This window comes from Myiozetetes cayanensis, unplaced genomic scaffold (assembly GCF_022539395.1).
Source record: "Myiozetetes cayanensis isolate MyiCay16 unplaced genomic scaffold, myiCay2020 scf2-11, whole genome shotgun sequence".
NCBI lineage: Eukaryota > Metazoa > Chordata > Aves > Passeriformes > Tyrannidae > Myiozetetes > Myiozetetes cayanensis.
In genome coordinates this window covers 78,276,356-78,301,166 of record NW_026087411.1, presented here as the reverse complement: position 1 = coordinate 78,301,166, position 24,811 = coordinate 78,276,356, and the positions used below count along the sequence as shown (strand labels likewise).

General features: G+C 38.4%; 1 protein-coding gene across 1 annotated transcript in view; it reads right to left on the bottom strand.

Annotated features, from left to right (window-relative positions):
- Positions 1–24,811, bottom strand: part of MDN1 (midasin AAA ATPase 1) — a 95,083-nt gene that overhangs the window by 3,516 nt on the left and 66,756 nt on the right. The window contains exons 73-100 of the mRNA XM_050316778.1: positions 24,535–24,730; positions 23,578–23,737; positions 23,241–23,387; positions 22,163–22,289; positions 21,141–21,246; positions 19,928–20,043; positions 18,242–18,721; positions 17,362–17,588; positions 16,884–17,030; positions 16,050–16,222; positions 15,515–15,676; positions 15,246–15,387; positions 14,875–15,012; positions 13,567–13,742; positions 13,191–13,334; positions 12,408–12,543; positions 11,440–11,759; positions 9,367–9,528; positions 8,900–9,001; positions 8,539–8,740; positions 7,889–8,059; positions 6,231–6,388; positions 4,307–4,396; positions 3,291–3,406; positions 2,579–2,753; positions 2,203–2,276; positions 1,995–2,109; positions 1,018–1,081 (exon numbers count right to left, since the gene is read on the bottom strand). Of these exons, the coding sequence (XP_050172735.1) occupies positions 1,018–1,081; positions 1,995–2,109; positions 2,203–2,276; positions 2,579–2,753; positions 3,291–3,406; positions 4,307–4,396; positions 6,231–6,388; positions 7,889–8,059; positions 8,539–8,740; positions 8,900–9,001; positions 9,367–9,528; positions 11,440–11,759; positions 12,408–12,543; positions 13,191–13,334; positions 13,567–13,742; positions 14,875–15,012; positions 15,246–15,387; positions 15,515–15,676; positions 16,050–16,222; positions 16,884–17,030; positions 17,362–17,588; positions 18,242–18,721; positions 19,928–20,043; positions 21,141–21,246; positions 22,163–22,289; positions 23,241–23,387; positions 23,578–23,737; positions 24,535–24,730 (4,526 nt within the window). The remainder of the gene's footprint in view (positions 1–1,017; positions 1,082–1,994; positions 2,110–2,202; positions 2,277–2,578; positions 2,754–3,290; positions 3,407–4,306; positions 4,397–6,230; positions 6,389–7,888; positions 8,060–8,538; positions 8,741–8,899; positions 9,002–9,366; positions 9,529–11,439; positions 11,760–12,407; positions 12,544–13,190; positions 13,335–13,566; positions 13,743–14,874; positions 15,013–15,245; positions 15,388–15,514; positions 15,677–16,049; positions 16,223–16,883; positions 17,031–17,361; positions 17,589–18,241; positions 18,722–19,927; positions 20,044–21,140; positions 21,247–22,162; positions 22,290–23,240; positions 23,388–23,577; positions 23,738–24,534; positions 24,731–24,811) is intronic.

The following is a 24,811-nucleotide window of genomic DNA, read 5'->3' as shown; positions in this document are numbered from 1 at the left end:
CTGATACTGGGTTCCTCAGCACCAACCATCTTCTGGAGACACGTTATTTAACCCAAGTTGCCCCCAGAGTCAGAGATATATCCCTCTAAAGGAACATTCTAACTTATGTATCTATCATCTTTTAATTACATGGGAAATAACAAAAATTACAGTCAGGAGTGCAAGCCCCAAGGGTTACGGAGGGATGCAGAGCACACTTCTGCAGACAGGCCCCAAATGTGACAGGGCTTTGTCTTTTTACAGAAAGGAGTGATGGATCCTTCTGCCTTTTCTCTTGCCAGCTCCCCAGTTCTAGCGAGCTGACTGCTGCTGCATCCCAGCATAAGTCAACAGGACTGGATGCTGCTCCCTCTCTGAATATTCGTACAGCCTGGCCACCCTGTGGCAAAGCAGTGGATTTGAAATGCCTGACTGTCCATTTCTTGGAGTACTTTAACAAGAACTTACAACAAATATGTGTGCCTCTGTGACAGGCTTTTAACTATCACAGAGCAGTCTCTTAGACTAACTATGGGTCAGACGTGAGGCAAGCAGTCTTCCAGCTTTTCTAGGAAATTCAAGCAGCTCATGACCTAAACTTGCAGCACAGTGAAGGGTGGGTAGGAGGCAAACTCTCTCCTCAGAACACTGTGCTTCTGGGTACTTAGAGAACTCAAGCTCTCAAGCAAGAGCAGAAGTGTCTGGAAAGTCAAGGTCACTAGGAAGCTGGACAGTGCTCTAAGCTGGCAGTGTCTAAGACTTAAACACAGTCTGGAGACGTAAAGTAAAGGGAGATAGGTAAGCTGTGCCTTTTTAAAAAGTCTTACAATTTGAATTACTGACAAATATGAAGTAGGTGTCTCTTGGGTTTTGAGCTACATTTCAATCAAACATTCCTTTTGACAAAGCAAAACCCAAAGCCCTAATGCAAGTTATGTTTCGGTGCTAGGAGCCTTCCTGGCAGGATCCTCCTTTGGGACTGTGGTGAGCATTCCACCATTGCCACAGCAACAAGCATAGTAACAAAAAAAAACTCACCCGGATTAATATTTTGAGACAACTGCTGTGCTGCAGCAAACATATTTGCTGATGATTCTAGAAACTGCAGAGGAAACAAATAAGAAGATTAAGTTATCATCTCATAATAAAAATAATAAACTTAATAATGAAAACATTTTTAAAGAACACACTCCTTTATTTTAAATGCCCAGGATAGTCTGATCACCCAACACAGATACAGTCCTTGGCATTTTCCTATATTAACTCCTGCTTCAAATTTAATAAGTATTTTTGAACTAAAGAATCTCCAGAGAAGCCTTGGAACTGGATTTAATTTTTTTCCAATGCTAGCAAAGCCATTGAAACAGTACATTACTGAAGTGATTAATGGAATAATTAAAAGTATATATCCTATTTCTAGCTTGAACTTCTTTAGTTTCAACTTGAAACAGAAGTATCTGGTTTCATAATTCCCATTAAAATTAAGAAAATCAACAGTTAAGTCCTCCCAATTTTGGTTTATAAGACTGCCATTGAGCTATTTGGGTCTTCTCTGTTTCCATTTAATATTAACAAAAGATCTTATTCGAGTTTGGAAATGTAAGACTGCTAAAACCTTCCTAAAAGAAGACAACTTAGCAGCTCTCTGGGAAGTATTAGTACAGAAAGTTATTTTCTTCAGGAATCATCAAATCTGACAAACTTCCTCCTACTACTACATGGAATCCACGGCATGAAAATCTCCTCAAAGTCCCACAAACTTTGATGGTATTTGGCACTGGGGTACTCAATAGCTTGAACCCAAAATACTGTTTAAGACCCAATACAGAGAAAGCTGAAGGATTAAAAGAGAAACCACTCTTCCTGTTACAAAATTATGACCATTGTATCTCCTTGTTATCTCAAATATAAATAACTGGTAAACATTACAAAGTGATCATGAAACCATGAAGCTGCTGATAGCCTGGTCTGGAAAAGATTGGCAAACCTGTTACCCTAGAGGCATTCTCGTGTACCTGGGCTATTTTTGTTTTCTTCTGCTGAAACTTGCAAAGACGCAATATCCGTGTCCCTGACTGGTCATTGAACTGCTCATGGAATGGGTGCAGCAGCTGAACACTCTCTCCAAAGCTTTAGAAAAGAAGAAAAAATTACAGCACAAAACTGGTATTTACATTCTGCTCTGATGTCTTGAAGAAAAGCCAGTATTTGAAATAAACTCACCTACACACAGCAATTTGTCCCACTTCTAGAAGAGTCAGCGCATTTCCAATAACTGCCAGGGATTCATATGCAAGCTGTTAAAAAAGTTACATCAAAAGGAGGATATTCAAAGTTTTACTCAAAGCTCAGTATTAAATATGAAGAATGCTACTGAAATTAGTTTTCCATCATCTAGGAAAATAAATTAAGAGACTGCCTATCTTTTTTTGCCTGCTACGGGTTTGTAAGACAGTCACTGCACTAGTTCTGCATGAGGGCTTCACCTGATTGCTCTGGAATTACCAGTCAGACTTTCCAGCAGCCACAAGTCAGCAGCTGACATACTCATCAACAAAAGATGAGTATTCTTCATACTTCTTCCGGGGTCTCATTTTACCTGTTTAGAGTGGTTGTCGATCATACTAGAGGAATCATCAATAGCCAAGCAGATCTGGTACTGCCGTTTACTGGGCTTGGTCCTTCGCAGCCAGATCTTATCTTTTCGGAACTGACTGGCGATATATGGGATCACTTTGCGCATGTTCAGTCTCTTCCCAGTTCTGTAGTCTCCTCTGGAAGTTAAGGAAAAAGACATGGGGACAAGGATTATCAGCAAATATGTCATTCTGGTAAATCCCTGGCCTATGCACTATACACACCGAAGTAACATTTTCCCTGTAAACTACAACAAACACCAAATTAATAGTTTATATCTAGGTGCCTAAAATGGAACACAGACTGAATTTAGATTCTTCCAGTTTGAAACAAGCCTAGATCTCTTAAAAAATATTACTTAATGTTAAAACCAACATGTTTTGAAATTTAACACAATCTTTGACTTATCTTTAAATGGTTAAGTTGATTTGATCACCTCTTGCACAGGAGAAAAAAAAGTAGGAGGCAGTATCCTCAGGATAGGTGCCTACTACTATATCGTATTTGCATTTCATAAAATAACCTAGTGTTCCCTTACGAAAGGAAAATAAATGCAGTTGCAAACAGGAATAATTACTATAAAGCAAGAATAACAAAGCTGCAGTCTTACAGGTTAAAGCTGCCAAAACCCAGGCATTTAAAGAATCCAGAAGCCTCAGAAAGACCCAACTTACTTCAGTTTGGCTGCCTGAGTGGGTTCCAGTATGAGTCTCAGCTGTTCACAAAGCTGCTGTGATAGAGGAGCTGTCAGCACTAAATACCTCTGCCACAACTGTGCTGCCTCCTTCTCCTAAAACATTACACAAAGAAATAAAAGTGAATTATGAAAAAACCAAAAAAGTTGGGAAGTACTGTCTGAAAAAAGAAAACAAGCCTCAGTGTAGGAGGGAAGGCCGTAGGCAGCCTTTAGTAAGCAGTAAGCAGCTAAAAGTGTGAGGGTGTCTCGTATGACAATTTGCATTCAACTTAGGATGCTCTTGGCTGCTACGAAGCTGCAACATGCAATGATCTTTTCTCTAGGGGTACCCAAAGCAACTCTGACATTGCTGTTGATGCAAGATGATCTTGGAACAGCCAAGTCCTGATAGCTGGTATTACAGAAAGGCAAAGTGTGAAGTCCTCTACGTTCTTCACTGACCATCAAAAATTAAAATTAATTAAAATTCAGCAAAATTCTTGAGCCTCTACACTGGCAATTGCATTCAAGAAGTAATTCCAAATATGGTTCGCAATTCATGACTAGGACTAGTCTGAGCAAGTACAATATTCTGGTTTTGCTGTTGGCTCAAACTCCACCACTGCAACTGAAGGAGATGGCTTCTCTTTATCATCATTTTGTGCAAGTGGTGTTTCCAGCATTTAACTGCAGGTGACAACTCAAAATGGAAGGACCTTGACAGGATTAAGAAAAATGTTTCTACCTATGCAAGTTTTAGAAGTCATTATCAACAGAGTAACTTCCTGCACATAGCACGTTCAAAACAAGATCTGAAACATCATCCTGCTTTAAGAGTTATGTAATTTTTTTTCAGAAGAAGTTATAATAACAAAAATAGCATCTAAATCATGTGATTTTTAGTATTTAGATTCCAGCCTGCTTGGCTTCCTCAATGTTTTAGCAGTAAAACAAGATGAAATAATGCAATACAGGATTCTTATAACGGTTTTATATTAAAATGAGGTCACAAACCTCCTCTGGAGTTCCGGGCTGCTGTGTCTGCCAAGCTTCCAATTGCCTTTCAAGTTCCTTTCTTAGCTCTTCAGGATCTCTAACAATGTGCTAGAAGTGGAGTTATATGATTTATGAGACAGAAAAAAAGTTTACATGTCTAGTGACCCCCAAAATACAGCAAACCATTAAAAAAAGTATAAATGCATTGTTCTTTTTCTTTTAGACACAAAAATACCTGAAAAAAACCACTTGAATGAAGATTCTAAATATCTTCTTTTTCTTTTAATAGTTTCCATGTACAGGAAGGATAAGTATCTCCCCTCAAATACCTCCATATGTGACGTTATCGACATAGAAAGAAAGCTAGGACGTGTATGATACCAACACTGAACATAATAAAATACAGAACTTCAAGATAAATCAATGAAATTATATTGACAAATTCCAGATTTAATGACAATATAATGGAGACCAAACTATCGAATGCTACCTATCTAGCATGCTGCAAAATATAGCATACCTCACTTAATTATGTTTTTTTAAAAGCTTCATTCAAACCACTCGAAGGATCAAAGGACATCTTCCTCTTTACCTGCCAGCAAATACTCTTTGATAAGCCCTTCTGTTAAAGGACACTCAAGCTTTACGATACTTCTTTTACTTTCACTGTGCTTTCAGTGACAAGCTCTGCTCCTGACTTACAAAACCACAGTTTAGCCAAACAGCAGTATATGGTCTGCATAACCTGCAGGCTTATGGATTAAGGAAAATAAGCCCATGATTGCAAACTGAATAGTCCCTTTAACTTCTCATTCCTCAAGAAGCAGCAGCTGTCCCATTGGTCAGCGACTGCAGGTTCAAGGAAGGGAGGAAGAATATACATGGAGGGGACTTCCTTCCTCTCCCTTTTGCTGAAAGGTGACAACCTGCACTTTTCCCCCAGCAGTGTCTCTCCCCTCCCCTTGAACTGGTGCTGCAAGAGCTCCCCCTCCTGTTCCACCTTTTGCATGTCAAGTGGAAAACCCCCAAAACCCAAAACAACAGGGACCTAACCTGACAACAGGAGAACACTCCTGCATTCAGCAGCCTTTTTCCAAACAGCTGCAACATTTGGCATTAAGATGGAAACACTTGGTGTAGCTGGCACACAATCTTTCATGTGTTATGTGTAGAAACAGTAAAATGCTGCCCTCCAAGTATGTACTGAGGACACAGTAATGTTAGAATGAAAGGTCAGTACTTCCAAAAAAACCAGACACTGAAAATATTTTTACTTTATCAACTGGTTATCCACCACCAAGTGCTTCTATGCCTTAGTTTTTATGATAAAATGTGCTTTTTCACAGCCAACAGTTTGCACTGGGAAACTATGAGTGTCACGTGAAGCTCTAGGATTTTCTAGGTTATGATAATATTTTTTGAGTTGAGACATTCATAAAAAGCTCAAAAGGTTCTACAATACTTGCAATCAGCTTTTATGTTGTATACTGTGATGAATTAACTGAGGTGAATTCTTTGTCCACAACAGTGTTTTAAAGTCACTGATGCCAAGCTCTCTCATCACTCTGAACCCTTCTGTTATCTTCAGGCTACACACTCTTGTCTATTGATTTCCACTCTATCCCAAGCCTTTCCTCTGCAGATTCATCTGAGCAAAGCAGTTCTTTACAGTTAGGAAAGAGAAGGTTTTTTTTAAAAAAGTAACATGGGGAAGTTCCATCTTAAGGATGGGGAGGAGTTGTCATTTTAAAGGGTCTTTCAGCTGCATATACAGCAGTTAGGTGTTACTTTTCGTTCTGCTATTAAATAGTAGTAAGCTACTCAGTTGTCTGAACACAAGTAATTCTAAACTTTTGCATGCAGAGAGCTCCATTAACAAAGGTCAAGTAAAAGAGCCTATTTCTGCTACTGTATCTGTAAGAAGGCAGACTGGGTATCATACCTGGGGAGTGTCCATCAAAAACTCATGGGCTGTATGTATTGTCGAGTCCTTGCTTCTCTCTGGCTTCTCTTCAGTCACCTTTGGCAGATTTTCTGTTGGAGAGTCATTGACGTCCTCTGAGTCAAAAGTCTGGATCTCTGGCTCCACATCACCTGGTCCTACAACCACAAAACTAATTACTAACTTTGTGGATCGCACACCATGCAAGAAGTAATATTGTATCCTGATTCTTTTACAAAGCATCTCACATGCTTTGTAATGCAGCCCAGACACAACTTTGCTTAAGAGAAGTTCCCAAATTTTAAGGCATTTAATTCTAGGAATAGGATGAATATGTCTTGCAACTCACTGGAACAGATAAATATGCATTTCCTGAAGGAAATTGTTTTTCTCTCTTATAACCTGTTTGCCAAATGAGCAAAATAAGAGTGAACAGATCTTTAACACCTGAAAAATTACAACAGTGAAGTATTTTTTTTGAGCTTCATAACCTCTCTGACAGGATGACAAGAAGTATAAAGTAACTGGAGAACATTCAGAAAATTATAATGAAAAAATGGCAATCTTTTCTAAGCTTTTACGCTCTTGATTTTAACAGAACAGTTTTCTATAAATCAAAAATCAATTTACAAATACAGGAATTGATTAAAGATTTTCTTTTATAATTGTTTCTACCATACTACACTGTTTAACTACTAATTTTTACAGAATTATTTTAAAGGAAAAAATATGATGCTGTAGGAGATGTTTCAAAGATTCTATTTTTTCGAAACATACTGTTAGAGAATCATGGAAAAACAAATAGACTGATTACATGCACACCTGTACAGTAAAGCAAATGAGTCTAGCAAGATATTTAAGTGATTAAACCTGAAGTGAGAGGAAAGCAAGACTACAGGCTTGTAAGAATTATTTTCCCTCTCTAGCCAGCCTGTGTGTTGTTTGAGAAGAAAACTTCAGCATTCTAAGCTATGCTGCATTTACTTAGATTCATCAAAATTAAATTCTTCTGTTGCAATTGGCAAGAAATACTTTTATCTTGCTTATTTTGGGAGGTTGGGGGTGGGGATGTGCGACTGACAAACCAGACCTGTCTTCTCATCTACCAACCATTTGCATCCAATAGCCATTTTCTGTTAGCAGTTTGGCTTTGTTTCATTCCCACTTAAGGAAGAAACCAGTGAGACAGTGACAATTTGGTGCTTCCTCACGAGATGTTGTTCAGACCAGCCCCTCAAATTCTTGCTGGTTTTTTTTTTCAGAAGTTTTTAATTAAAAAGTTGAGTTATGTGGTGCTGATGGTGGTGACACTGGAATGCATTGTTATATGCCAATTAATTAAGCGAATTGGCATTGAGTTGAACAGCAGGGAAGTGTTTGCTTTTTATTTCTTCAAAGTAGTGGATAAAGATTAGAGACCATTAACTTGAAAGAAAGCAGCAAACCGCTCTGTCACTCAACCAATTTAGCAAGGCTTATGCTAAGTAAGAATACGTCTGCAGAAAAATCAAGTAAGAGCAGACATTTTAGTCTCATGAAACATCTTATGACAGATGAGTCTTATGAAATTCATCCATTACATACAAATGGAAATAACTAAATATACATTTAAAGAACCACATCAGCGTATATTTGGAATGTTTTTTAAGTGAATGTACCAGTAGGTTTAGTGGCAGTAGACTTCTTTTTTTCTGGTTTCAGCTCTTCTGCATCTACTGCTGTGAGATCTTCATTCTGCATTTCTGTTTCCATAGCTGCATCTTCAGAATCTCCCTCTTCCTTTTCTTCAGGAGGCATAATAGGTTTCTCTTGCTCCTTGCTAGCTACATCTGTACAAAGACCACAATACTTATTAAGTGAGCAAGTGGAAGGAGAAGTAGTCAAGTTATAAAAAAAAAAATGCTGCATTCTGAGGCCACTGAGTATCAGTTTTAGTGAACTTCAGAAGAAATCTGAACTATTGTCTCAGACCTCGGTTTTATCTTTCACTGTGCTGTGCCATGTTGTCAGTGAGCTCTTGCCCTGTAAAACTTGATATACTGAAGTAAGATTTGGACAGAATGGATTTTAAATATGTTAATTAAGCTAAAATCAATTTTATGAGTCAGTTCAGTATTTTCAAAAATTTTAGTTTGAATCTGACTGCCAAAGAGTAGCATTTATCATAGTGAAATGGTGCTGCATCTTTAAACAAAGCAAGAATTGTTAAACATAACTTTAAAAAGCAAACAGGGAAAACTACAGCAAATTGGAGGGTTTCAGGATTTGATTCTGCAGTAACTCTTTATGCCCAGAAATGCCACCATACCGTATGTCTGTGCATCGTAGCATTCAGAACTTTGTTTAATATGTTCAAATGCATCAGCCTCCTCCACGTTTTGTTTAGGCTGAGTTGTATCCTGCTTTGCTTCGCTGCTGGATTCTATGGTTCTCAGTCGCTTGTGGATATGTTCATTGTGATCTCCCATTGAGCGTTCATTGTCTGCCTGGCCAGGTTTCCTCTTGAAACTCTGAAAAAGCATAAATTAACACCATGAACTTCAAGTGAGTGTAACCCAACACTAATGAGAACAGTGTTCTAACAAGGAGAAGCTGAGTCCTGCCTGTTTGCTGGTTAATATTCAGACATTTAAATAAAAATTGTAAAAAATTAAAAAGAAGAGATGAACCTGTGTATTTTTTCTGCTTTGCTTCTGAGAAGCCATCCGGGCCATGCGTGTGGATTCATGGCCTTCTGACTGGTTTGCACTTGCAGCTCCAGTTCCACTTTCCTGAAAGAAGAAAAAAATTCAACTGTAACTGCAAATAGCAACTACTGTAAACAAATTTCAGAAGTTAAACTGCAATGCTCTGCTACCTTCTGTTCTGAATGACAAATGGCTCATATAAGTATTATTCTTATGGAGAACAGACAAGACAGTTCTGCACCTCAATGACTACCCTAAACTTACCTTTATAGCAGTGAGAACTGTAGGATATATACACGGTCTTCAGTTTTTTTCAATGAATTTATTATTGGTGTAAACTGAATCTTATACACAGTTCTTTAAATTTATGGCAGCAATTCCTTGATTGTAACTCGAAAATGTATTCACAAATTTAGCATTTTTAACTCAGGCACTTCCATGTAATTTACCTCTTTAGACTGGTCTCTTTCTGAAGCCTCTCCAGCCAGCTCAACAGCACTGTCACTCTGCAGGTTTTCTTGCCCAGTTTGCCCTTGTGTTTCATGTTCCATTCTTTCCTCAGCCTCAGGAATCTGTTCATCCACCTCTGAATTATCTTTACCATCTTCTTCCTGAAATAATGATTATTTTAACGTTCTAAAAAACATCAGGAACTGGGTATTATTGAAGGGCATTTAAAGAAGAATGCAGTCACCAGGCACAGTCAGGATGGGTTCACAAAGGGAAAGTCCGACTTAACTAATTTCATATCCTTCTGTGATGAGGTCACCAGCCTAGCAGATGAAGGGAAAGCAGTGGATGTAGTTTTTCTGGAGTTTTAGTAAGGCTTTTGTTACTGTCCCTCATAGTATCCTTTCAGACAAGTTGTTCAGCTGTGGGATGAGTGGATTCACAGTGTGCTGGGTGAATGGCAAGGCTGAAAGGGTTGTAGTGAATGTGACTATATCTGGCTGGTGACAGTCACCAGTGCTGTTCCTCAGGGCTCAGCTCTAGGACCAGTCGTGTTCAATATCCTTATCAATGATTTGGATACAGGAGCTGAATGCACTGTTAGCAAGTTTGCTGATGATACAAACTGACAGGTGCTGTTGACTCTCTTGAGGGACAAGAGGCCTTGCAGAGGGATCTCACAGATCTCACTGGGCTATGATCAATGGGATGGAATTTAACAAATCCAAATTCTGGATTCTGCACCTAGGATGGAATAATGCTGGGCACAACTGGGAAAGAAGTGGCTGGAAAGCAGCCCTGCAGAAAGAGAACTGGGGGTGCTGGCTGACAGCAGGTTCAGTGTGAGTGAGCAGTGAGCCCTGGCAGCCCAGAGGGTAATCCCTGTCCTGGGGTGCATCAAACACAGCAACACCACGTGGTCAGAAGATGTGATTGTTCTGCTCTGTTCAGCGTTGGTGCAGCCTCGCTGTAAGGCTTGATATGCACCCAGGTAACCCAGGCTGTGGCTAAAGCTTTAAAGAAAATCTATTTTATATACTGCAATATATATATCTATATCTATCTAAATGATCAATACAGCTGTCTGAGAAGATGAAAACAGAAACCAGTTTCAGTTCTTTTATAACAACACCTTTTGCATGCGCAATAAAAACCCAGGCTGAATTCTCCCCTGTGCTTTATGGCCTGCCTGGCTCCCCTGCAGGGGCCTCCAAGCACGTCTGTGAGAATTTTATTACTTGTAGCAAGGGAGTTACCTCTTGGCAGACAGATAAAGAGAACATACACAGCATCCTGCATTAGAAAAAGTTCTTTCCCACATTAAAGCTTTTCCCTGGCAACAAAAGCTTCCTTGAGCAGAAGGAACTCTCCCTCCTCACTATTTCTTCTGAAGGTCTCTTGCACTGATGCTCACGTTGAACACTGTGTGCAGGTGTGGGCCCCACAATTTAAGAATGATGTGAAGGTCCTTGAATGCGTCCAGAGGAGGGCAACAAAGCTGGTGCAAGGGCTAGAAACAGTGTCCTATGAGGAACAGCTAAGGACTTTAGGTTGTTTGGAGAGAAAGAGGCTGAGGGGTGATCTCATTGCTCTCTACAGGTTCCTGAGGGGGCACGGAGAAAGAGCTGCTCATCTCTTCTCCCTGTACCCAGTGATAGGATGCATGGGAATGGTCAGTAGGACATTAGGAAGCATTTCTTTAGCAAGAGAGTGGTCAGTGCCCCAAAGCTGTCAGTGTTTAAGAGGCATTAGGACAATGTGTTTAATAACATGCTTAAAATTTTTGGTCAGCCCTGAAGCAACCAGACAGTTGGGCTAGATGATCACTGTAGGTCCCTTCCAAGTGAAACAGTCTATTCTGTTCTAACATAAGGCCAAGGAGGTATCAGGAATACAGATAGCAGAAATACATGTTTAATAGTAAGCACAGCTCTTATTCCAATGAAGATTCTCACTAACATTACATCTATTTAATGTCAATTTTGTTTCAGAGCATCACAAACATCATCCATTACCTAAGTCTCATACAAGGTAATTAAAACAAAGAAAATCATGCTTTTATTTCTCTCTACCTGAGGTTGAAGGCCTTGGTCACCAGCAGGGATCCCCTTGTCTTCAGCAGATTCATTTTTTTCCTCGTCAGGTGGCTGTGACTGTTCCTCTTCTTCTTCTGCATCCTCACTGTTCCCTGCATTTTCTTCTTGATCATCTTGAGCATCTTTGTCCCCTTCATCTTCCTTCTCCTCTTTATCTTCAGAAAGGCCTTCTTCAGCTGCTTCTGCATCTTGATCACCTCCTTCTGTCTCACCAGTATCCTCTTGATTCTGTTCTTCTGTCTTCTCTGCCTCATTTAAATCCATAGGTTTCTCATCTATTTCAAAAGCATTCTCTTCTGGATTAAACAAAAAATCAGAAAGGTGTATAAAACTTTCAAGTGAAGAGACACTGAATATTACAGATATTTGGAATAAAACTGCCCAGCCTATATAAAAAAAAAAAAAAATCTTAAAATACTGATAGTTCTATACACAGAATCTGTGATTTTCTATTGCAAGACAATTCCTTTAAATTAAAATTGGTTTCCAACTAACAATACAGCAGGATGAATTCCAATTAATTTCCTTTAACCTAGTATTTCTGAGGGTCAGTTGACTTAAGAGTACAAATACTTTTAAGTACAACAGAAGAAAAAAACCTCAAACCACAAAAGCAACTGGCCAATTGAAAAAGGCGCTTCCAGTGTAAGACAGGGTGTATCACTTGGATAATGTGAGAAAGGTTGCTCCACAGAGTCCATGAAAGGGAGGTAAAGGAGAATGTTGTAATGTTGAGTTCTTATCTGGCCTGCATTTGGTATGTTGCTATTTTGTTACACAGAAATTAATTTGCAGCTTCTTGGTGGTTATACAGAATCCTACCACTAATCCTAACCCTAACCTCTCTTCTTTCTACAGAGAAAAAGGGCTTATTATCTCACTGTTCCTCCCTATTTCCATCTGGCTTTCATCTAGAAATTTGTAGAGAGATTTTTCCACTGTACCTTCATCCTCTTCCTCCTCATCACTCTTCTCATCATTCTCCAGATTCAAATTATCAGGAAGGTCCAAAGGTTCAACTTCAGGCTCCTTTTCTTGCTGGCCATGATAAGGATCTACTTCATTCTCATCATACTCACGCTGTCAGCAGAAAGAATGGGGGGAAAAAATAGCAGCCATGTAATAAGTGGGAGGAAAGGCAAAGATAAGAAGTAAGATTCCATTGTATTCTCTAGGACAAAGAAATACTGGGTACAATATGACATTTTGATCAGTTAAGAACAGATTTCCAGTGGTACACATCCTCATGCATAAAGAGCAGAAAGATTCATTTAAGCAGATGCATTTACATAAACTGGTGGTACTTAAAACCAGAATGTTTTGTTTTCAGAATCCAGTTTTCCTAGCTGAAACATTCTAAACAGAATTGGCACCCTTGAAGAATCTTTAAGCATGCTGTATACAGGTTTTAGGAAGAGCTCGCTTATTCAAGGTGTTTCTCCTGCTAAACACAACAGAAACATCAACTCAGTGTAAAGCCTGTTTTGGCAGCTGTTACAGTTCAGGTTAGTGCAAACAAAAATTGCTTCTGGAATATGGATCAGAAAATATATTTATAATATAATGGATACAATATGGTTTACTTTTAGCTCTGAAATGAACTAACGTGCACTTTTCAGTGCACTTCACTATTAAGTAAAGAGCATTTCAAATTCTCAGAAACATGTTATGAGAAACAGAATGTGGTTTAACAGCAAGATACTCCATGCAGTCCAAATAATTTTTACCTCATCAATTTGTTCATGGATTTTCTCTTTGTTTCCACTGTCCTCTTCCTGTTGCTCTTTCTCCTCATCCTTGGGAGGTTGTTTTTTATTATCCTTGTTTCCTGTCCCCAAATTGTCATCTTTTGCAACGAGCTCTGAATCCTCCTATTAACCAACAAATCCAAAAGAAACTCATTTATACTACCTGCTTCTCAAAGTCTCAGTGACAAGACATCATTTCCTACAGAAAAAAAGACAACACTAAACAAAACTTGTCCCCTCAAACTATCCCTTTCCAAGATCAAGAGCTATGAAAAAGAGCTCACACTCTATGTCACATTAAGTTAATAGACTTTAATTCCTTCAATACTTTTGTTCCCACTCGTTTTCTCTTTACCTCATCCATTCCTGGTCCAGTTTCTTCTGTTTTACTACTAGCATCTTCATCTTCATCATCATCATCATCTTCATCCCCCCAGAGCCTTTCATCTAGTTTATCATCAGCTTCAGCATTATCAAGATTTCCCATCTGCTTATCAAGTTCTTCCTCTTCATCTGAGTTTTCCTCATTTTCTGTGTACAGTTCAGAATGTGTTTCAGTACAGAAGAGATAATGTTTTCATTAACTTCGTAAACAAATTTAGCATCTTAATTTCATCACCCTAAACAGTTGAGATAGGTGGAAAAAGACACACATGCACCAACACCCAAACAAGCAGGGTCCTAATTAAGTGCTGCCAAGTGTTGTCTTCACATAGAGATTCTCTCCCTCCAACTAACAAGTCCCATGTGTAAAACTTGGATGATTTAAATTCTCTGTTCCTTACCTTCAGTATCCTCCATTTTCGAATATTTTTTGCATTACTGGGTTGGGGAAGGTCCATTCCACTTTACCTGTTTATTAGTTTGGGAATCTCCCTTCTTGTGCAGATGAAATTATTCTTAGCATTTTCTCAGAGACTTGGAAGTGGTTAACATTACTATAATTTATAAGCTACATTTAGTTTCAGATGTTCAAGCTGTTACCCTTCAAAGTGAAGAATTGCTACCTTTTGGGTGAGTAGCAACTCGAATCTACCGAATGTTCCTGATTTATCTATTTTTAAAAAGGTAAGCTTACATTCTTTCCATTGCTCAAAAGTTAGCAATAACTCCATAGTCACATTCCAAAATTAACTGCAGCCATGTTCTCAAAATATGCTGATGATCTTCATCAGTTCCACAAAGTCTGTGACTAGTTTTAAAAGGTCAGTTTACAATAGGAAGAGTGTCTACCTTCATTCCAAAACCATCACAGTGAAAGAAAACAGCATTTCCTTTGTACACTTCTTTGCATTCCTGTTAATATTTCTAGTACCGAAATGGCACTACTCTGTTGTGGTAGTGCCAAATGGCACTAATGGGAAAAGGTTTTTTACCCAGAGGGTTGGCTGGGCACTGGACGAGGCTCCCTGGGGAAGTGGTCACAGCACCAAGCCTGTCTGAGTTCAAGAAGCATTTGGACAGTGCTCTCAGGCACATGGTGTGACTTGGGGATGGTCCTGAGTAGGGTCAGGAGTTGGACTTTGATGATCCTTATGGGTCTTTTCCAACTCAGCATATTCTATGTTGTTGAACACAGACTTTTCAGTATATGCTGTGTTATATAAAAGTATCAACCATCTATAACTTTTCTTACAGGTCTGCCAAAGTGGAAGAACCAAACCTTTTTCCTCCTGTTCTCCATCATGCATTTTTCCTTCAAAGTCTTCCGACATTTCAATTGCATTGTCTTCTCCTTCAATGTCTGGTTTAGAATCTTGATCCTCTTTCTCCTTCTCTTCACCCTTCCGAAAACTGTCTTCTATCTGAATTATTGGTAAAGTCAAAAATTACAATGGTTACGTATTTAATGTTTACGTATTAAAGCTTATTTAGCTACTGCAACAATATTTATAGCTGATATGCAAAAATAAAAGCCTACAGAAATAGGAGACTGAAGGTAACTTCATATTTCTTTCACCCGAAACATCCACACCATGGATTTCAGGAGCTTTTTCAGTTTTATTTCAATTAAACAAGACCAACCCAAAACACTTGCCTGATCTTCACTCTCTATTTTGTCGCTCACATCCTTTGTGCCTTCCCCATCTCCAATACCACCATCCTCATAATCATGAAACTCTGTTGCTCCCTCTCCAGCCTCATCTTCAAGTAATTCTTTTGGCAGACAAAAACCCTATAAAGGCAACCAGAAACGCAAAACCTTCTGTAGTAGTAAGTACATCTTTCAGCTTATTTTCTACTTTAAGACTTTTGTACACAATAAATATATGCTTACCATATATCCACTGTTAATAACTTACTTTTTGGGCAAGCTCTGTAAAAATGCTGGTTAGAACAGAAAGCAATTTTCCAGTACTCCTGTGAGACGCCAGTGAAACAGTGAGGTAGAACAGGAGAAGATCTGAATACTTGCAGAGCATGGGCTTCAGACGCACCAGCAAATAGCAGGACTGGTTGAAGAACTGCAGTTAAAACAAAAAACAGCAGTTGAACATAATTTGGTCATACTGAGATGCACCTCAGAGAGGGTGATGATACTGACAGAAAACCGATGCTCAAACCAGACATATCAGTAGACGAGTTTAAGTACAATTCCTAAGGTTTCTGGAGCTTTTTTTAGATTTTTCACCAAAACGAAAGCTTTGTCTTCTTACTAAAGGAACATCTGGTTTTTGCACTACAGAAGACTACCTATATTTGACTGTAATTTCTCACATGCTTCTAGTTCTGAGGTACTGGGCAGGAAGAAGCAAGGCACGTTTAATTGCCAAAGTTCACAATTCCAAATCTCTTGAGACACTTAAGCCAAAAGACTTTTGAGATGAACAATTTTACCTTATGTTTATTTGAAGTGTAATCTTCCCCATAGGATTTCAGGATTTCAAGGAGTTCTGAAACCTCTGAAATTGCTTTTTGCACATGTAAAGAATCCAAATCAGCAGAGAGATCTTCATCCAAAAGTTTAGTTATATGTCCTGCTTTAATCACATCAAATGAGGCTGCATCCTCTTTGTTTGAAATACATTAAAAAAATGGAAATCAAGTCAGACATTCTAAAAATGCTACAGCAAGCAATCTAGAAATACCCATTCTATCTATTTAAATAGAATCTTCTACTAAAATGGCAATTTCCTTGTGTATTTGTACCTCTGTTAGACACACAATTTAAGAAATTTTAAGGTTTGCATAGTTTAAACTCTTTTCTCCACTCTAAAATATATGCAGGTATTTCCCCAGAAATGCTAGGGCAGTGGAAAGGATTCAAAGAGGTTTATTTTGGAGGCAAGGACACTAAAAACTTATAAAAACCTCACAGTGCTGCAAGACAGCACCAGGCCTCAGGGAAAAGGCAAGTTCCCATGCTCTTCAACTGTCTTTTTATCTTCTCTGTGTCCTCCCTGGCCCTCTCTGGCCTGAGGAGGCCCTGTATAGTCTGAGAACTTATCTCTTCTGCACACCAGAGAGACAGAGGCTTCACTCACCGCCCTCTCTGCAACTTTCTCTGAAATGTGGAAGGGAAAGGGAAAAAACCATCTACGCCTCTTGAGAGAGGCACTTTGCAGGCAGAAAAGGGCTTCCTGAGAGAAAAACAAGTTCTGGCTTCCCATTACAAATTCTTCCGAAAGCGCACCTACCCCTACACCCACTGAGGTAAATTAACAAACTTACCATCTTCCTCTGGAGATTTTTCTTCCTCTTTTCCACTTTCCTGTTTCCTCTCTACCAAACACTGAATGGCATACAGAACAACACGGATCACCGTTTCCACTTTTGTCGTGAAGTGCTCCACGAACTCTTCATCCACCTTCTGATTTCCTTTCAAACCGTAACACAGGCACAATTTTACATGGAAACACATCAGACTACAGGTTCCTGTGTTTCCCTTATGCAAGGACCATGACAGCATTATGCAGTTTTTTCTACTTGCTAATTTCCTTGCTAGTCCTGACCTACAAGTGTGGTCTAAGATCTGTCATCAACAGTGAGGGTAAAAAAAAATTATACTGAACAAATTAAGTCTGGACAAAATTTTGCAAGTTTGAATTTCATGAAATTTCATTTCAAATTCATTTCAGCAATACCCAAACTAATGAATTCTTGTGTCTTTATCTATATTACAAACCAAGCAGAGAAAAATTGTCCTTACCACTGCAATTTGACATGGAAGCAAGAAGCTGCGTTCTCCAGGCTGTGAAGTCTGCAGATGTATTACTAACTTCTTCTTGAATATAGTTTAGGCTCTTGATTAGGGCCATCTGATTTGCAGCTTGCCTGTCTTCCCCATTTGGAAGAAACAGGGACTCTATGCCTTGTAACTGAGCTGAGACTTCCAGCAAACAACTCACAGCTGATGTGCAAACTTCAAAATCTCTCCTGCAACAGAAATACCGTAACAGTGAAAGAAGAACAAACAGTTCAATTTAAGATTAAACCTTTTCTTGGGGCATGAATAAGGGAGAGGCAGCAGATATTGGTAAGAGCATGGTGCTAATAACAAGATTGTGGGTTCAATCCCTGTATGGGCCATTCATTTAAAAGATGGAGTTGATGATCCTTGTGGGTCCCTTTCAACTCATTATTCAGTGATTCTGTGATCTCCCATCTTGAATTTATGAAAAAAAAAGTTTGACAACAAGCTTATACTCGCCCTAGTTTGAAGCAGAGAGAAAATGAGAATTATTAAATAAGCTACAGTTTTCTTTCAAAATAAAAATTTCCTCACTAAATTGAGGAAATTACCTCATTAACTAAGGAGCTATGGGGATAAAATCCTAGGAGACCAGAGACAAAGGGAGAGGTTGAGATGGAGCAGTTTTTCTGACTTGTCAGGGGAGTGTGAGAAGACATAAACTTCCCTAAAACGTCAGGCACTGCATTTTGCAAAAAAAAATTAACAGAAATAAACGTTTCAAAAACACCTGAACCCACGATTCAAGATATGCATAGGCAAACATTTACGAGATGACTTCAAAGTTCTTATACGAAAACAGAGGAGAGATTCAATTTAATGCATACGTAGAACTCACCAGGAGTAAAACGAGGTCTCACGTGACTGTTGTCTTACTTTGTCCACTTCTGCTTTCATTGCCTTCACATTTGCCAGCATTGCAGTCAACTGCGTAGTCACCTGCAGCCATAACTGATCCTTACTTCGCATCCTGCATCCGGGAGGCAGTTGCTCAGTTGTTACTGGAGACAAGTATTTTAGCTCTGAGGGAATTAGGTCAGATATTCCCGTAAAAACGTTTCCAATTTCAGGTTCCAAACTCTGAGAAATGTTTGTTTTGACATCTGTCCTTTCACTGTCACTGCACTTGGCTAACTCTTCTTTTGGGCAGCATTGGATAAACCAAGACAGCTCCTCGAGAACCATCATGCACTGCATGGAAAGTTGCTGCAGTTTGTCAGTCCACCGCTGAATACTGTCTTGAGGAGGAAATGCGACATTATATTCTCTGTCAGCAGTCAACCTAGAATCTATCTCTTGTATACAACTCAGGAGGTTCCTAGTTGAGAAGAAAGAAAAAGTTACAATCACTGATTTTTATGTTAGACTTCCTTTTTGAAAGCTCAACCTTCAGTTTAAATTCATAAAAAATAAAATAGATAATATGGACTCAGTGGAAGCCCAACTTTACCTGGAAAAACTATAATGACAGGGTTGTTTTTTTTTTTAAACTGTTTAATTAGTAAATTTTTCTCTCCATTGCATTTTTTGAGTTGTCCTGAAAACAGGACAACTTCGTAATATTTCTCAGAATCTATGCCATTTTTTCAAACAATCTCCTGGCCTGATACTCAAATACTGTTCATTTTCCTCACTATAAAAGCAAATTAGATTCCAGCACCCCTTCATTCTCTGAACTGCTGTGTAACAGTCAGCTCATACAAATGGTTATTCTGATTTGTGATGAAAGTCACAGTAGTGCAAGTAAGTATCCTAGAAGTTTTACTATTCCTGCAACTGTAATGTTGAAGCATTTGTTTTGCTTGATTTTTCATTTGTGTGGGGTTTTTTTCCAGGTTTCATGGGGCTTAAATAAATTTTGCACTAGTAATCTCCAGTCCAGATTTCCTTCTCCATACAAAGGTACAAGCTCCTAATCTGACTTCAAAAAGTTTCATGGATTACAGTAGTGGTGAGCACAAATATACTAAACAACGGTGGAGTTTGCAATGAAATTGGTGAGTCAAGCAATGGAGAGAAAAATCACAGCAAGTAAGAGAGATTCCTTATACATTTCTCCTTTTACAGTTTTCATGCAAGATTTAGAATCTTCTACCCTTCTAGAATTCTTCTTTGTAAGCTCTTGATGTGGTTTTTTGTTGTAGTTTTGGTTTGAAGTACCATCCAGATCATTTATTTGCTTCAGATCAAGCCAACAACTTGAATGTAACCAAAATTAACTTAGGCCAATACCAAATGAGAGAGATTTAACAATCTGTAAGTTTAATGGTTTAATTGTGTTATTTCATGGTCTTCATGTATGCCTAACTTGTTTTACAAAATTATTTTGATTCCAAAATACTGGCTGCAGTGATAGGATCAACTTTAATCTTTTCTACTAGGCTAAATTGAGGGGAGGAGAGAAATGGGGCAGCGGAAGGAATTCTTTTATTTTCTTCTACCTTATTTTCCATCTTTATTGAACTGAATTGCTTACTGTCAAGACTCCTTGCCAGCATTTAAAATGTTGGAAAATGAAAAATACCTCAGTAAGACCCACTGCTCTGTCAATGCAGTAAGAGACCGTCTCTGTCTGACAAGCATCTGCAAGAGGTGTGCAGTGAACCCTCTGCATCGTTCAATGCTTCCTAGTCCAATATCCTAAAGAAAACAGATACAGAAAAAGTGGGAGGGAACAGTTAGATGAACAAGCAGATAATAGCCTTCTCTGTCCCTCCATTTCATTTCACTGAGCAGGCTGAAAGGTTGTGGTTTATTTGAAAAAGTCTTAAAACATAGACAAGAGTTATAATTATTAGTTTCCCCATCTTTTCTGCATCTTCCATATACCTGCATACAATTTTGATTTTCAAGTAGCTTCTGCAATAGTCACATTAAACTTCACTGCACTTCAGCAATTCTTATCAAGAATTCAGTTCCAATAGTAAAGCTACCTTACATAAATAATGAATGAAATCTAAAGAGATACCAGTCTAAATGTTTTACATTCATGACTATTGCTAAAACCCCTTCCATAATTCATTTTACCAGATATACTGACAATTACTTTCCCTCCTTTCATTAGAAGTGGTCCCATTTGAAAGCCCAGAATAAATGTTTACAACACAGAGCATAACTGATCACAGCAAGATTCCATTACGGGGAATTCCAATATGGCCATTATTAGCTGTGCCTTTGATAAGATCACGTTGTAAAACAAAGGGTGAAGTATAGTGAGAAGAAGAGCATCTGGAAGAAAACCTCTTTTTCTGGAATGCTGGAAAAGTTGTACTGGTTTGGCACAGCTCATTCGTCTGTTCTACTGATTTCAGACCTATCTTCAAATAAACAAATATATTGGCACTTTTTGTGTTACAGACTCCAGTTATGCCCAATTACAAATATCAATTGATTTCTTCACGAGCACCAAATAATGTTGAGCTTATTTTCCTAACAAGTTTGGATTCAGCATTTCGTGAGTTTTCTTCATGCACAAACTTGAGATCTGCTGGGATGAAAGATACTGTACATTGTACATTAACTTCGTTCCCTAAACGGATTTTGTTCCTTCATGGAACAACAGGTTTTATTTAACATGCTGCATTTAATGAGTGGTCCAAAAATGCCATATTTTGTATCATATTACAGAACATAGCACTAGCTCACATCACCTTTTTGCTACCAGAGCATTTCAGTCCAAGCTGATAAAATGAAGTTAACAGAAGTAGGATTTTGTATTTTCACTCAATTGTTTTTACCTTGGCAGGTGCCAACAGTGCTGTCTGGAGCCGTGAGTGACGTGCAAGCGACCGATAGAAGTACTTCTGGCATCCATCCCAGGCAGAAGAAATCTCTGTCAGCAACCTGACAGAGCACAAAAAGTCTGGTATTAGAAAGTACCTCAGCACACTGGAAGGCATCAGGTCAGCTCTTCAATCCAATAATTTTGCTAGTAATATTTTGTTTTGCAAATGCACTGATATTGTAATCCTTCATTTTCTCTACGAGTATCCTAATCTTAAGAAAACATTTAATTTTTATAATAAATTCTAAGGAAACCCTAAATGATAGCATCAAGATCTCTATTTTTGAATATCATTTAATACTAAAAGAGTGATTTTCTTTCCCCATGCAGCTAAATCCAGCTTGATATGTAAGCCTTTATTTTGGCCTTGATGAAAGATACCATAAACTAAACCCTAACATCTGAGGAGGATAACAACCAGCATGTCCAATGACAAAAAAAGCACATATTGACTGGAAACAGTAAGAAAATATATTAAACAGCATCTTTCCTCTAGGAAAGTTTTTCCAGAAATGCCCACTTTGAAGTGTATGTATTTTTCTCTTGAAAAATTCCATTACTTAATGAAGACAAAACAATTAAGTAATCCCTGCAAATCACACTCTCTTCAGTAAAATCATTAGCAGCTTACACTCTAATATGATGCTAGGAAAGCATCCCAGGCAATGCAGGACAGTGGAGGAGGGCTAACTGAAATCTAATTCATGGAAATAATTAAACTGAGGGTACAGCTGTCAAAAGTGCAACTTTAAAACAAAGCTGAAACACAAAAAAAACCAAACCCTCGCTCAGTTGCACGTCCCAGTGCAGTATATACAGGATTCTTAAAAGGAGAAGTAATAGGAGGAAGGAAATATGGAAAATCCAGAATTAATTACAGTCCAGAAATCCCCATCTAAATCAACATGCAATGAATTCTGTATACTCCAACTGCAATTATCACAATCTAAAGGTAAAAAATTGCCGTGTACATACGTGTCATCCAGTTCATGTGCACAGCTCAGTACACCCAATGCACTATGCAAGTCCAGTGGCCGTAGGTAGAGCACTTCATGATAGTCTTTTGAACGGGACCATGAAAGACCCTTCCGGTACGACAAACCTGGAATGACATTTGAGCACACATCCCTTTATGACCTCATTCTTTTATATGAAAAATGTTACTCCGTTATTAATGGTATTAAGATATAAAATCTTCTGATGTGGTTTTCTTCCTGATGCTGTCTGATTTTGACACGTCTTTGAACACACTGCAAGTTTTGTAATGTAAGAACACATTGTAGCTTAGCTATCTTCACCTGAACAATGCAGCTGAAATAAGACAAACATAGACCTGTGTGTATAAAGGACTTTTCACCACTCCTGGTCCTTTAAGAAAGTTGACTTAGGGGTCATCACCTCATTTTTAAGACATGAAAAGGTTGATAAATGAGGAAGGTAAAGGTGTCACCTGAAATCAAAAACGGAGCCCAGTAAAGAATTTGAATCCCATGTGTTAATTAAATATTCATAGGATGTCATTCCTCCAGCACAGACTTCACAGGGCAGCAATGGCAGACATTCCTTTGTCACCACTGGGTGCAAAAAATGCCATCAATAGATCATTCAGTGTCCAGGACTCAACCACACCTCTGCCAATCTGATCTCTGACAGTCTGTCAACCGAGATGGGCTCTCCTTTTTTTTTAATGAGCTAACTTCATTTCACTTCTAGATCAGAGAAGGGATAAAAGATAATGAGCTTTCCTCTTGTTTCTAGAAGCTGGGCAGTGACTTCTGACTAGAGATAAAGAAGATTTATGATACAGCAAAGCTACTGTTATAAATCTAATGGAATGTAAGAAGAACAGAAAGGGTACTTGAAAGGGCAAACACACCAGGTCTCACAGTCAACACCCAAAGAGAAAGAGAGACTTAATTGCTTCTGAATTTGTTATTTATTTAATGACTTTAAGAAAATCATATTATGGTGGGTTTAGATGTATTGGCAAAACTAATAAAATGCTCAAGAACTTTGTACTTTTAAACCAAGCCTACTTTTAGCCAAAGCTCACCTGTTTTAGCAAGACTTTTAAAGAGATCAGACAAAGCCCGTTGCTTTTGCATCTGAATATGCTTTGCCTCTGATTTCTGCTTCTCCTTAGTTGCTGTCCGATCAAATGTTAAATTTTGCAGTTCAGCTACAGAAACAATAATACCACCTGTATAGAAGACAGTGCACAAAGAGATGTGAAAATTTAATGTACAAAAAGCAGCTGTGAGAAGATAATCTATAATCTATAGATTATCTTTATAGATAATCTATAAACTATATATCTGCACATTTTCCTGATTTGTTCCATTTATTTTACAAAGGTCAATTGTGGTATGGAAATCACAAGAATACCTAACCTGTGAACTGGTCAAGATCTTCCACCAGGCTTAAGAATGAATTATTTTCTGTAACTGCTGTACACATCTTCTTCATTTTTTTAGTAAGCTTAGGCAGACGATACTGAAGAGATTCTGTATGAAATGTAATGCCATCCTGACATTCTTCTGGGAGTGCCCTCTGAGAAAAAATTGAAAGCAAATTATACACACATACTCAAAGTTGTCTTGTTTTACCACTTGGGGTAAATCATTGCCAAAAGAAGGACTGAATTCTACGTTCATCTGAAACCCCAAAACATTTCATGTGATCCTTCAAACAGTTCAGCACCAATACTTGAGGAAAATCGCAATACATCCATGTCAGGCATACATTAGTTTTGAAAAGAGTCAATCAAATGGAGGATGTTATGATCCTACTGTCTTAGGTGTTTGTCATTACCTCTTTCACAGAGGTTATCACTGCTTCAAGTCAGCTTCCTCTGCCTGACAAGCTCAAAGGCACTAACCTAAATCACCAAAGCCCTCAGGGTGTTAGATAAGAAACACCCTCACTTACGTTTCACTAGATACAAATTTTGTTCCCAAAGAACAACAAAACCAGTTTGCAAGTAGAAATTATTAAATAACATAAGCAATTTCCCAGCATGTCCAAAGCTAATCCCTAGAGTTTGTTCAAATTAGGTTTGCATGCATCTTCTTTAAGGAATGAAGACAACTTGAAACTTCTAGAAGGAAAACCAATAACCCCTATTAACTATCTTGGAAGTCACCTTGGAAGGTGACTACCTTGGAAGTCAACTAACAAACCAAATCCTCAATCAATTTCATAACACTGAACACAAGTAAGACCAAAAAGTTTATGATATATTCAACAGATTTGACACTTACATAAGATTTTCCTGCATAAATCAGTGAAAAGCAACATATAGATGAAAATAGAGAAAATATTCTACCCGGAATAAAGAATGCAGTTACCTTGGCAACATCTGTTCTAGCAGACAGAATCTTTCTTAATGTGTTGTTTAGCCTCTGAACTTTGGTTTCTTTGTTCTCAGATTCTTCCTGCTTTTCCACGCAGTCCAGCTGCTCTTCCTTACCAATTTCCACCAAGGCAGGCTGACATGGCTCATTCAGAACAACTTCAAACTTCTTCATGAATTTAAAGAGGGTTCTGATTACCACAGGAAAGCAGAAATGTTACTGGGTTTTATAATCCTAGAAATCTCTCATCTGCTGGAAATAAATGTTTCTA